This window comes from Gambusia affinis, linkage group LG15 (assembly GCF_019740435.1).
Source record: "Gambusia affinis linkage group LG15, SWU_Gaff_1.0, whole genome shotgun sequence".
In the NCBI taxonomy this organism is placed as follows: domain Eukaryota; kingdom Metazoa; phylum Chordata; class Actinopteri; order Cyprinodontiformes; family Poeciliidae; genus Gambusia; species Gambusia affinis.
The window spans coordinates 17,409,242-17,422,288 of NC_057882.1; the positions used below are offsets into that span (position 1 = coordinate 17,409,242).

The following is a 13,047-nucleotide window of genomic DNA, read 5'->3' on the forward strand; positions in this document are numbered from 1 at the left end:
GTCTGAACGGTCATTTTATTGAGATGGTTTCAGCCGCGCGGCCCGAACATGCAGTAGTCTGCTGTCTAATCTTAGGATCTCAGAGCACCACTCGGTCACAGAAGAGAAAAACAAAACCCTCTTCAGTAGAGGGTGAGTCAGTGGCTCAAATTTGTCCTCCGATTTCCTTACACCTCCTCATGCTTTGATCAGAGGGAAGCCCTTATTAAGCCCCCAAAAGCAGCCGTCGTTTTCATTATGAGCCCGCTTCTGCAGTGGAGGGGGAATCCCCCCCCCCCAGACGTCAGCGGGGACGAGGAGGAGATGAGGGATGAGTGAGAGCAGGGAGGAGGGCCAGAGAGCGTGGTGGACAGGGGCGTGTCTAGATTTATTTTTCTCAGGACAGCCAAGCAGTGGCACAAACAGCACAAGGGTGACGCACTAAAAATGCAATTTCATCTAAATTAGACCTCTGACCCTGCTCCATTTTTGTTTAGATTTTGTGAAGATGAAGAACGTTGTGCTGATGCCTCCTTCAGAGGTTTTTTTGATGTTGTAGTCTTCAAGAGTTCTTGGTGCAGCGCCACCACAGGCCAATGAGGGGGCGAAGAGATTTTGGATCGTTTTACTCCGTCCATTGTGAAGGCGAACAGCAGCAGCTAAAAATGTAATAAATGTTGCAATTTTGATCCCCAATCGAACCGAGTCGATACTGGAGTAGTCTTATATTACAATCAGCAGCAGGTCAAAAGTTGAATAATAAAACTATTTATTTACCCAAACAAAACACATGGATCTGTTAGCTGCTATGCAGTAGATTTGTTTGATACAGTGGCTCAGGCCACTAGCTAATTTTTCTAGTCACACGATTAGCATGTTTAGCTTAGCATAGCTTAACTGCATGCAGCTCTTTATCAACTTAAAAATGGCTAGCAACTGTTTACTTACCTCCTTTTCTTCTTTATGAAAAGTTTTTTTTTCTTGTGCTGTAGTCTGAGGCTGCTTTTTCTTTGTCTTGTGAAATGTCACATGTAGCTTGTCAAAAGGGCTAAAAGGAAATTAGCCGCTTGGCTATAAGCTCATGGATTTACATGTAAATATTAATTAATTTGCAATCTCTCACTTTTTAAAAAAGAATTTGAAACAAAAAAAGTGTTAATGGTGGTTGTAAAACAACAAAAGGAGCATTTATGCAATAAAACATATTATATGAACAAACTAACTGACAGCTCAGGTGAGGGTGACCAGGCAGGGTGGCCAATCAGACTTCAAGGGTAGCCGGTCCCCTCCTCACCCCCTAATGGTGGGGTGAAAGGGAGGTGGGGGAGATGATGGATTCAGCAACTTGGCCTTGTGCAGAGAGACCGTGCGCAGTGGTGTGGGCCGGCCGTGGGGGTCTCCTCCCAAACGCCGCCACCTGAACGCTGCTGGACCGTTTTTGCATTTAGCACGGGCAGCATGTGCATCCGGCCAACACACACAGAGCGATTACCAGCAGCCGTGTGCATCCAACAGCAGCTAGTGCACACAAAACATTGTCTGCAGAATTTTCCTCTCCTCTTCAAGTGTGTCTGTCCTGCAGCGTGAGCTGTGCTGCAGCAATAATTAGCCGGTGAGAGCCAGCTAACAAACGTGCGCACGATTTCTTTTGTTTCTCCCCAACCTGCCTCCTACTACTTCTCCCGCTCTCCGGAGCAGGTACCCGGAGCACCTGCCCCGTCTCATAGATCTTAATGTCAATTAAGCAGGGATGAGTGCACACACACACACACACACTCACGCGCACAAACGAAGACTCTCCAGTGCATTTCAAGAGTGGCTGAATGCATGATGGGACGTGTGAGAGGAGGGGCCGGCTGCTGCTGTGGCAAGCGGACGCTGAATGCTGGCAGAGCTGAACCAGAGCGATGCCCCCCACACCCATCATTACAACATCAGCGTCAAAAGGTCTTTGTACCAGCAGCCTTTAGTGTAGCGTGTGGGGATCACTGAAGCATTGTCACAGAGACACTCGGTGACCATTCTGGAGAGCACGGCCATTCTGAACCACAACAATGATGGGAAAATTGCACCTACCGGTGTTGGGCAGCAACGCCATGACTTAGATCTTTAAAGCTGCCGTCCGGAGTTTTCTGTGAACTCGGTAAAACTCAGTGTCAGCTGTACAGCAACACGGCATGTCAGGATTTAGTTTTTTTGTTTTTCATTTCTGTTGTAAGTTGTTACTTAATAAAGCCGAAATCTAGCCTTTCCAAAGACTGCCTACAGGAAGCCTTCGGTGACATCATCAAAGGTCGCAAAAAAGGCAGAAGTCAACCAGTTTTCCTCTTATTCAAGTGTTTTTGTTCTAATTCCTTCTTCAAATGTGTAACTGTGTTATGAGGCAAAATGTTCGGGATGTAAGGGAGGACGTTGCGTGAAATGTCTTGTAAGATTTGGCAAAATTGCCTCTTGTGATGTCATCGACTCAAATGCAAACAAAACAGAATTGTGAACTGTTTTTCCGATGGGTCTTTAAATAATTTTCTTTTCCAATCCGGTAGTGGGATTCCAGCTGTGTTTTTATTGTCAGCACACATTTTTTTTTTTTTAGGAAACAAAAACACAACAGGATTGTGCTTTTAATCCCTGCAGTGTGTGTGTGTGCAACACACACACACACACTGCAGATACCCAGTGATTCAAATATGTCACTCAGCGATGATAATGGTTTAGGAACCACAAGAGAGCAAAGTCACAATGCCTTATTTTTTATTTTATTTTGCTCTTTTTTTAAACCGGAGGTTGTTTTGAACTGGTTCTGGATAGATTTACTGCCACGCTTTGTGTGAAGACTTTGGGACACACTTTATGAGGAAGGGGAGCCGCAGCTTCAAAAACATTGTAATTATTTGAGAGTTAAGCTGCTGCTTACCGAGGCTGGGAGATCTCAGCATGGCGCTAGTGAGGAGAAAAACAAAATCTGCATCACATTTGATCATAAATTCTGACAAATTACAGATTCCTGCAGAGCATCGTTTGAGCCGCTCATCCCGACTACTTCTAACATTACTTTCTTCTTTAAAATGATTTTTAATATCTGCCTGCTTGCTGTAATGTAGCGCGGTGAGCTACGGTCTTCAACAGGCTGCGAAGGCTTCAGATTTCCTCACTTTCCACTGGTTGCTGTTGTGGAGTTGGCATTTGCACAGAGACCTGGTTTTGCTCAGACACACTTACTGCAATGGGCCAAATCCAAGTGTGGACAGCTGCAAAAGAGACCACTGTTGGATTTCAGGAACAGTGAAGGAGGCCGGGAATGAAAGCCACAAGCTCTGAGTCGGACTTCAGGCTCGGGTTGGACTGAGTGGGCGCTCCGGGTCGGGTCAAACAAGCCCGTTCAGAGGGGGCGTTTCACAGCCGTCTGCAATACAGACGAGGCAGAAACAGGGAAGTGTCTGGGGACGTCCGAGGTCAGTCGCTTCCTTTCTTGCCCCGTTTTCAAAATGCAAATGGTGAGGAAAAGACGCCGTCGGAGCTCCGGCTGAGCAGGACTGAGCATGAGGAATGAGGAGTTATGGTGGCCTGGCTGGGTCACCCAAAAGAAGTTGTCTCGGCCCACAGCCACTTGTGTTCCTGTTCTCTAAGAGCTCTGAGGTTTTAAAGGGAGCACTGTGTGTTTAATTTAATTTGAGGTGGCTTTGAAACCTTAAATCCTGGAGTCGGTCCCGATAGCAGACAGTCCAGGCTCCTCGACAGCTTATCATAAAGCGGGGATTAGCTGTTGGGTTTTTTTTCTTCAGAGAATATGAGGACACGGGAGGCAGACATGCTGCACTTAAAGTTATTTGCTCCTTAAGTAAATAAGCCCTGATGCGAGTTAAATCTCGCCGCCGCCTCGCCCGAGGGCCAGTTTGTGGGGTACCGACTGCTGCCTAATGTGTGCTGGGGAGGGAATATTGGGGAGTAGCAGATTAACACTTGTGCTGGCATGTTAAAGTGAAGTGTTTTCACGTGAGGAATACCTCCAAAACGCACAGTCACACGCTACGGGACGCGTGCGGGGTCATTGCATGCGAACCTGTGTCTTACCTTTAGACACAGATGAGCCTGCGGTTGTAATCCTCTTAAGACAAGCTCTTTTGTAAGTGTACAAAAAACCCCCAAAAAAATCAGCTATCTATCCTGTCTGACCGGCTAGTCAGATTAATTCCCATTACCTTCGTCCAGTTTAGTTTGTGCCTCCTAATAGTCGGTGTTTGCGTCGGCCGAGGCCTTCCTCTGCGTTACCATTCTCACTTAGATTTTTTTTTTCTTAAATTTCTTCTTTTTCACAATATAAGATTACGATATACGATAAATGCCGACTGCTAGTTTGTGCTGCACTTGCATTTACCCACACCACATACCACGGCATACCTAACAAAATATTCAGTTTTGTTCTCATCTGATCGCCCGGCTGGATTTAGACAGAGTTTTGTTTTGAAGCGTTTAAATTTAACAGCTTCACCTCCATTTTAAGGTTTTTTATTTGTTAAAAAAAAAAAAATCTCGATCTATCACATAAGATGGCAAGAAAAACACCTGGCAGTTTGTAGGTGTAATATGACACAAATGTAGAAAGATTCTGGTGCTCTCCTCTGACTGCTGCCTGGTCCCAAGCGAGACTCTTCCTCTGCTTTCAGTTCCACTGAGACCACAGAAGAAGAGAAGTTAACGTGGCGTAGGTGTTCGTCGGGGAAATTTGTGAATAAATCAGATCGACTCGGATCCAAAAGTAGATAATGATGCTACTGTGTGACACCCCCATTACTATTATTCTGATTATTATTGTTATTTTTTGTATCTGCCGTTGGGAACATAACACATTGGATCCTCTCGGTAACAGGAAGCTCTGAATGTAACAGAGGGTTTTCGGAGGGTTGTTTCTTTCGCTCTGCTGGAGCTGGAGCAGAGACGGGGGTTTCACCCTTCACTCTTTTCCCCAATTTCACCCTCTCTTGTTTTATAGCGTTCACATTAAAGGTCCTCCTGGCCCCCCAAACAACAGCTGAGACATTAAAAAGATGGAGGGGGGTCTCTAGTAATTTACTTTATAAGGTTGCCTTGCCCTTTTTTTCCATTTGCTGTTTGAAAAAAAAAGGAAAAATAAAACAACTAAAATTCTCTTCAGCTATTTTTATTTTTATTTTTTTTTTACTGTACTTAAATGCTTATGATTTCACTACTAACAGCAAAAAATGAATAAATTTTTTTTTAAAAAGGCCACATTTGTTAAAGTAAGACTCTTTTAAAACCGACATGACTTCCTACCAGTTGGACTTTTTCCAGACTGGTTTCCCACAGATATTCCACTAAACTCTTTATGTTTGTAACCTAGCGTGCCGCCACTGTGAGAAAACAGTCTGTGTGTTCCTTGGGCTCCGATTTAGCAGACGTCTGTAATAGTAACCAGTGGAATTAGGCAGAACTTCTTCCTGGGCCAGTGGAGGCCCTTTCATGTGGCTGCTCCAGATTTTGCCATCAAGCAGAGGCGCTTTCCATCGCAGCGGCTTTTCACCCCGTGACCCCGGCTGCCATAAAAGCAGCGCTTTCTGGCTTCGCCGACGGTCACTTCAAGACCGCCGCCGCCGCCGCTGCTGTCGTTATGGCTGTCGTTTCCTCCTTTAAGGTCATCGCAGTTCTGAGGGGCTTTCCACACGTTACATTGTGTTAAGAGGATAATTTTATCCGGCGTTGTTTGCGGGGCACACAGCAGACTGACTGAGGGGCAAATGAGGCAAAAAGTCCTTTCAAGCACAAAATAAGATGCTCTGTTCCTCTTTGGTAATCCGAAAAGTCCCACAGGAGATGTTGACAGAGCTATATTAGCGTGTGCTAACACACCACATACCAACAGCATGGATTCATCTGAGCAACCTCAGTGTTGTTGGTAACCGCAGGGCTTTGCACATGCCGATTTGGTTCCTTGACTGCTTTTTAGAGGGATATTAATGCAAGATCACAAACAACCGTATGCGAGTGTGACGCCGCCTCCTCTGTTCACACCACTGCATCCATTTATTAAATAATATAGGATGATATGCCACTTTTAGTCTTTGAGTTTCATAGAAATGACTCTTCGCAGCAGCTTCAGCATCAGACTGGCGGCTTCATGGAACGTCGTGGTGCCAGGAGACGGACACAGAACTGCATACTTTAACCTGAAAAATGACTGCAGCGCAATATGAGCCCCAATTATCTGTCAAAGAATGCATTCTCAAATTTTGTCTTATTTAGGCTGAAATTAAAGCAGACCCATTATGCAAAATTCACGAGTTGAATGTTGTTGTACTTTCATTTGGGTCTCTAGTGCCTCTAAAAACGACACACATACTAAAAAAACAAGAGAAAGAAAAGTATGAACATGTTTAGTATTTAGTATCATAGGCCAACCCTAACCTGTTCAAGGAAGCATAATAAGGAAAAAGGCTTGAATAAATATGCAAAGCTGGAATATTTAAATAGATTTAATGAGCATGTTCATTTTAAGGTATTTCCCTGTTGATCATTGAGAACTGATAAAGGGGAAATTGTTTGACTGATTGGCTTAATGACTGCAGCAAGAGAGCTATGAAAAAGTTGTACTTGTGAGTGTTGATTACAGCACAATGATTGTTCAACAAACATCCAGCGTTAGGCAACAACTTGTTGGGCCGTGTGAACGAACTGTTCATTATCTTTTGGTTTAAATATTTAGGTTTGATGTAGTTTGTACTTCCTTTTTCTGATGAGTCCACTTGTCAGTCCCTCCTCAAGTCCCCCACTGATCTCTGACATGTGAGGTAAGTGTCAGTCTGATAATCACTGACCTCTCCTTTGTCATGACAGGAGTGTGTGTGAGTGTGTTGATATAGAGAGAGGGAGGATGTGTTTCCTTCACCGAGTTTGCTTTAGGATTACAGCACCCCAGATGATCACAAAGTATACAAAGATCAATCCCTGAGGTTGGTTTTAAAAAAAATAAATCTCTTTAAATAACGTTGGAGTGACATGACGAGCGAAGGCTGAGGGATTATCCCAACACTCATGTCTCAAGTTTACACTCCATCCCTCCCTTCCCGGATCATTGTCTGCAAAGATTAGAGAGCTTTCCTGGAGAAAATGTCAAAATTGGTCTCTTCGTGCAGACGGGAAGATCGCAGGAAGGAAGCACAGCAGATTTGTTGGAGAGTTTGTTGACTTAGACATGCTTTCCTAAACGATCGCCTCTTCCCTTCCTAAAAGATAAGAAAACGTTTTCTCCCTGGACTCCATCGTTAATCAGCGCCGCGCTGATAATATAAAAGATTTCTTTTGGATAGTTGATATAAGACACCAGCATAAACGACCAGCTTTATTTTCAGGCTGCATATATAAATTTTTTCCCCCCCTCTACACAGACTTTGTTTTTCTTTCCTCCAGCACCCCTTGACATTCACATCTATTTCAACACAACAAGAGAACGCCTCTGCGTGGTGAAGGTCAGACTCAGTGCTTCCCCTGATCCCCGGGGTTCTGCTCAGACTGCTGATATGTGCGATGAAGGAATGGAAACGGCAGACTGCGCAATCCGTGTTTGTATCCATGGGAACCCACGTAGCGAATATCGATCCACAGAGCATCAGGTTAGGCTCCGCCGCGTCCCGAGATGAGCTGAAATTGAATTTTTCTGGAAAATCTTCAGGCTTTATGTTTTGGTTTTTTCCGTCGAAAATTTGGGCTCTGATGTCGACCCTTCCTTGCAGTTCGAGTCGCGCCCAGCGGCTGTGAAGGCAGAGCCTCACAACTCGGAGTAATATTAGCCCTCGGCTCCTGAAGGATGTAACCGCTGCTGGAATAATATTTTTGAAGTGTGTATTCACAGCGGCTCCTATATTTGAGAAAGCCTTCCGTTCTGGAAGCAAAATTTAATCTTTTCCTCAATTAGAGCCAAAGCTGGAGCTCAGCCGGGGGGGAAGGAGCCGTAAATCCTCATATATATCCCTCAGTCAAAGCATGAATGATCTCCTGAATGTTTTTGGGGCTTGTCACATATTTCATCATCAGCTATTGTTTTGACTCAATGCATCGGTGTCTGTCATGTTGTCGGCGGGATTTTCATTGCCCCGCTTAGCGCACGTCTCGGTTTGGAAGAAGTGGGTCTGAATGAGGCCGCTGACCTCTGTCAGAGTCTCAGATCTTCCTGTTAATGGCCGGGGTCAAAGGTGGGCTCGCACTCGCGCAGATGCACTTAAAGCGGCGGCTCTGTTTTTTCTGTCTTCTATGAGAAAGTGTCGTCGATTTCAGTTCCCGAGACATTTGAGTTGTCGCAGCAAAGCGACAAAAAACCCCAAAACAAAACAAAACAGGTTGCTATGTGCACACATCAAAAACCCTATTACTGCTTCCATCCAAAACACTGAAGGAAGCACATATGTCATCACATTTTAATTTTGGTCATTGTTGCACCCTATATACAAAAATATAGTGGAGTTCTATTTGACAGCGACAACAGAAGAGCCGAAATCCCCTCCCAACGTTTCATGTGTTTAGTTAATCCCACTGACTGACATCTGCTTGCTAATCGTGGATTACCTGAGGGTTGCAGTAGCTATCTGAGTTATTCTTGAGGGAAGATTGTGCGGTATGTGGAGGTAGAGTTTGAGAGACACAAAAAGAAAGGGGGGAAAAAAAGTTACCTTTAGGTGTTTTCCCACGCCAGGAGGAATTTACTTTACACACCCTATGTTTGGGCAAGACAAAAATGTCAGCGATTGAAAGGAAACCATCCCTATCAATAATCACGTAAATGTAAGAAACAACTAATCAGGTTTGACTTCAAAATCACTGTCAGTGTTTAATATACATGAGCCAATCAGAGATATGACCTATAAAACTACAAGTAGCTCTGAGTCACTTCAAGAATAAATACAGAACAAAAAATTCCCTTCACTGTCTTTCTCTTTATACTACAAAAGTAAATTAATGAAAGATTATTTAAAGTTTTTATGTGGGTAAGGGAATACAAAAACATCATATTACTGCTAGTTCAGAAGCAGTTGGACCTTTTAAGCCTCGTTATTCTTCATTTACGTGGCCAAAGCACAGCAATTATCCCGAGGAGAAAAAAAAAAGACACTTTGTGCCCCTCTAAAGCTCAATTGAGCTGAAAATACTAAACATAGCCCATTTTGAGCCTTTTGTGCTTTGCAGGCTCCTGTAGAAGATCCCCAAAAAGACAGGCTCAAGTTGTGGTTAAATCAAGCGGAGGACAGTGAAATAGGTGAGTCCAAGTCTTACGTAGAGCTTATCTTACGCAGCTGCCTAAAACTGTGGGAAAACATTCCAACCAGACGCGGCACACAAGAGCTAACGCTAACAGCGACTCTGAAAGAATGACTGTATTTAGCCAGCTATTATTTTAAATAACCGGGTTTATCTGCTTTATTGCAGAGAGAGCGGCGTTTCCTCTAATAATTAAAGCTGCCTCGTGGAAACGGATAGCATTAAACGCGCTTGTTGTCAAAGACGTTCTGCGGGAGCAGGATGTTTCAGTAGCTGCTGTAAACCTGGAGTGAAACCAGAGCAGAAATGAAATCTCATTAAAAACACAGCATAATGACTTTAATCCTCTGCGCCGTTATGTAAAAAGCAGTGGGATTACTGACGAACATACACATGTTGGCTGTGTGCTTGATGCTAGCAGGTAGGCGGACAGGCTTGGCCGCCATGTTTAGCCGAGGTAGCTGCTCGTCCTCATACAGGTTAAACATGCAGAAAAAAAATTATTTATTGTTTTAAAGAGAGTATTAGGGAAATTTAAGAATAACCGATGGTTATATGAGTAAGATTATCATCTTATTCAGGTTTTAGGGTTTGTTTTGCAAATGTTAACATGCTTCTCCTTCAAACAAGCCTTTTATGGCCTGTACCAGGGGTGGGCACTCCTGGTCCTGGAGGGCCGGTGTCCTGCAACTCTTAGACGTCTCCCTGGTCCAACACACCTGAATCCAATAGCTGAATGACCTCCTAAATGCAGTCAGGTTCTCCAGAGTCCTGCTAATGCCCTCATTATTTGACTCAAGTGTGTTGAAGTAGAGATATATCTAAGAGTTGCAGGACCAGGAGTGCCCACCCCTGGCCTATACTCGCAATATAAGCTAATGAATAGGCCTGTGGAGGTTTAGAGTTCAGTTTATTTGCCTCTAAACTGAATATAAATTCAATTTTCTGGCTGCTGATGCAACCTTGACCGCATTGCCGCTTCTCTGATGTGTTGATCCACCCACCATTTGGTACCTCTTTCTCTCTCTCTCCCCAATGATTATCTCCGGTTAAGGTGTCCAGGTCTGAGGAATCCTCCCTAAATGACTCTCCTTCAGATCCACATTTAATGTCAGGTTCAGCTGTCGCTCAGTATTCCTTGGAGATGCCGGCGCAAACGAGCGAAGCTCATGGTTATGCCGCCACAATCAGACAATCCCATCACATCTCAAATACCTTTGCTTCGCTTCACCGCATCTCTATCCAAAACATCTAATGCATTATCTCATCCGAACAAGCCGGGCTATAGCACACTGGATGTATTATTGATGAGCTATAGGTCTGGTCTGCTCCGTTGACGCTTTACGGCGAATCCACAACAGCACTATCAAATATTTAGCATGGATTGGCAGGGAGTAACGCAACGCTGCCCCTGAGCTGAACGCAAGCTTTTGATTAGTGATGGAAAATTAGTTGGACCAAAGAAAAGAGCTATTAATTGAAGCGGTAAGGCTGGTAAAGCTGGAAGCCCTCAAATCGATTTAGCGTGATGAGTTCTTACAAAGGTCAGGACGGCTTGGTTGCTGAAATATCCGCTCGTCTTTTGAAGAGGTTTTCAGGTAAATATACTATGATTTAAAATGATTTTTTTTTTGTAGGTGTAGGTTTCATCAGTGAATTAGTAGAATAAAAACTGACTCAAGATGTGCACTTCTAGTAACAAATTGATTTATGATGAGACTTACCTGGAGTAATGCGGTGCGGTGTATGTTACTTATGGCAGCTGAAATGACCTCCAGCTAGAAAAATATTGATCATTGTGTGTTTTTGCGTTGACACATGTCTGGTCTTGTTCCTTTTTTCATGGCATTTGTTCCATGTATACTTTATTACCTCCTCTTCTTGAAGATATATAAACATGTGGAAATCAAGAACAACCAGAATGTGCAGCAACGTCCGCCCCCAGGCAACCAGGCTGCTAGATGCACTGTCAGTCATCAAAACAAGAAACACTTGGATGTGAAACGCACCAGGCCTGGACTGATATCAGTTTGGTTTGACTTTATCAAAGTATTTCCACACTTTGCTTTCATTCTGCTGTTTCGAGTTGAAATGTAACAATGTTATATTTAGAGTTCACACCAGGGCAACTAGAGATATTTCTAAGAAGCTGAATTTGTTTGTTGTGTAACTAAAGGGGGCTGTATTAGGTAAAATCGACATGTTATAATGATATTCCTTCATCAAAAACATACCTGGCCTTGATTCTCTGATGCATGTTTGAGAAATCCTTTACGTCTCCCACGGCAACCATTCAGCTGTGCAAAACACCTGGTTGGGCCTAGCTTTGGGCTTTGGGAGCTGCAGTTTTCAAGCATCTGAGGATCCATTAACTCACCCCACTCCGCTCCTTCAGACTAGCCAGCAGCAATTAGCAAACACTTGGTGAACCTGCGCATCATGCTGAGCTCATTGTAGGAGCTACATCTCAGTGCAATGTTGGTAAAAACATTGTTAATACAGGAGCGATGTTGTGATGACTTCTTGAAGGTGGATTTTTAGAAGGAGACAGAGTTCTTAAAGCAACAGAGCCCCAATTTCAAGGCGTTAAATTACAAAGTCAAATTTCCTTTTAGTCGTATTGGAGCTGAAGTTAACATAGTCACTTGATTGTGCTATAAAATAGAACCATGCATCTGGAAAACACATAACACTTTAAGGGGAAATGTTTGCTTCTTTAAGCCAGTTGAGCAGCAGTGTGCATCAAAAGGTGATAGAGGAGAAAACTCTTAGTTTTTCTGGGACTTTCTGCAACACCTCATGAAAAGGAGAAGAACTTTCTGATGCAAATTTATATACACCTTGATATGTAACCCCGGCCGCTGATACGGTTGCTCAGCAACTGGCGATCAGCTGGGGACCTTTCATCTAAAATAATGTAACTGCTTTGTTTTCCTTCGTCCATTCTCACTTCCCAGCATGTCCCGAGACTCGTTCCCACCTCTCGCTGCAGACAGAGGGGGAATCCATCCTCTTGCATGAACTCTGAAGCCCTCCCATGTGGACGGCTGCGTTTCCCAGACATCTGCAGCACGTTTCCTTTCTGTGTGGCAGGCGAAGGAAGTGGAATGGAAAAACTGCTCCCTCCGCCCACCGTAGCCACATGGCAAAGGGAGGAGAGCCGTCGGTCAGGAGCCCGCCGGCCGCGGTTGGGCATATTTGTGGTCGGCTTTCTCCTCGACTTCAGTCTGAAGCGTGGGCCTGCCTCCGCTCTCTCCTTCTCAGGCGCTCGAATCGCTTCCCCACCAAAAAAAAATAACGGTCCGGGATTACAATCAGAAAGGCTGCGCTTTCTCCTCACTAATTATGTTTCCCCTGCCTCCCTCCCTCCCTGCCAGGCTCTATTTATACTGACCGGGGCGACGCACGAAAAAGGGAGCACCCCCTTTTCTAGCAGGAGAGGATTTGGCCCACATCAGCAGGAGCGGTTCACCGCTGCTCGGCACTCTGGCCAGAATGAATGACTTCCATCCATCGGCTTGTGAAGCCAGGAGGGAAAGGGGGAACAATCAGACATACATACCAAACAATCGAAACACACACAAAAAATAAAGCATTGAGGGAAACAAACCCAGCCCTGATGTAGATGCTGACTGCTATTCTCTGCGTCCTTCCAGGGTCTCTCTCTTAAACTGGATTCTGCTCTTCCTCTTAGCCTAGTTTCTCTGAACAGAAATAGACGCAATAGAAGCTGCAAATCCCAACATGTCTCTACTGGGGGGGGCTTCTGAAGGGCCTGTCTGCGTGTCAGTCTGGGTTGGTTGT

The 13,047-nt window shown here is 44.5% G+C and overlaps 1 protein-coding gene across 20 annotated transcripts in view; it reads left to right on the forward strand.

Moving 5' to 3' along the window:
* The window catches only part of spns2 (spinster homolog 2 (Drosophila)), an 82,612-nt gene that overhangs the window by 6,361 nt on the left and 63,204 nt on the right, over positions 1 to 13,047 (forward strand). For 17 of the 20 annotated variants that reach the window (XR_006372956.1, XM_044140855.1, XM_044140853.1 and 14 more), the window contains exons 3-4: positions 7,402 to 7,604; positions 9,172 to 9,241. The exons of 2 other annotated variants lie outside the window; for them this stretch is intronic. Coding sequence is in view for 16 of the 18 variants with exons in the window: in XM_044140855.1 (XP_043996790.1) it covers positions 7,402 to 7,604; positions 9,172 to 9,241 (273 nt within the window). In the remaining 2 variants the exon portion in view is untranslated. The remainder of the gene's footprint in view (positions 1 to 7,401; positions 7,605 to 9,171; positions 9,242 to 13,047) is intronic. One more of the 20 variants, XM_044140869.1, reaches the window with a different exon arrangement.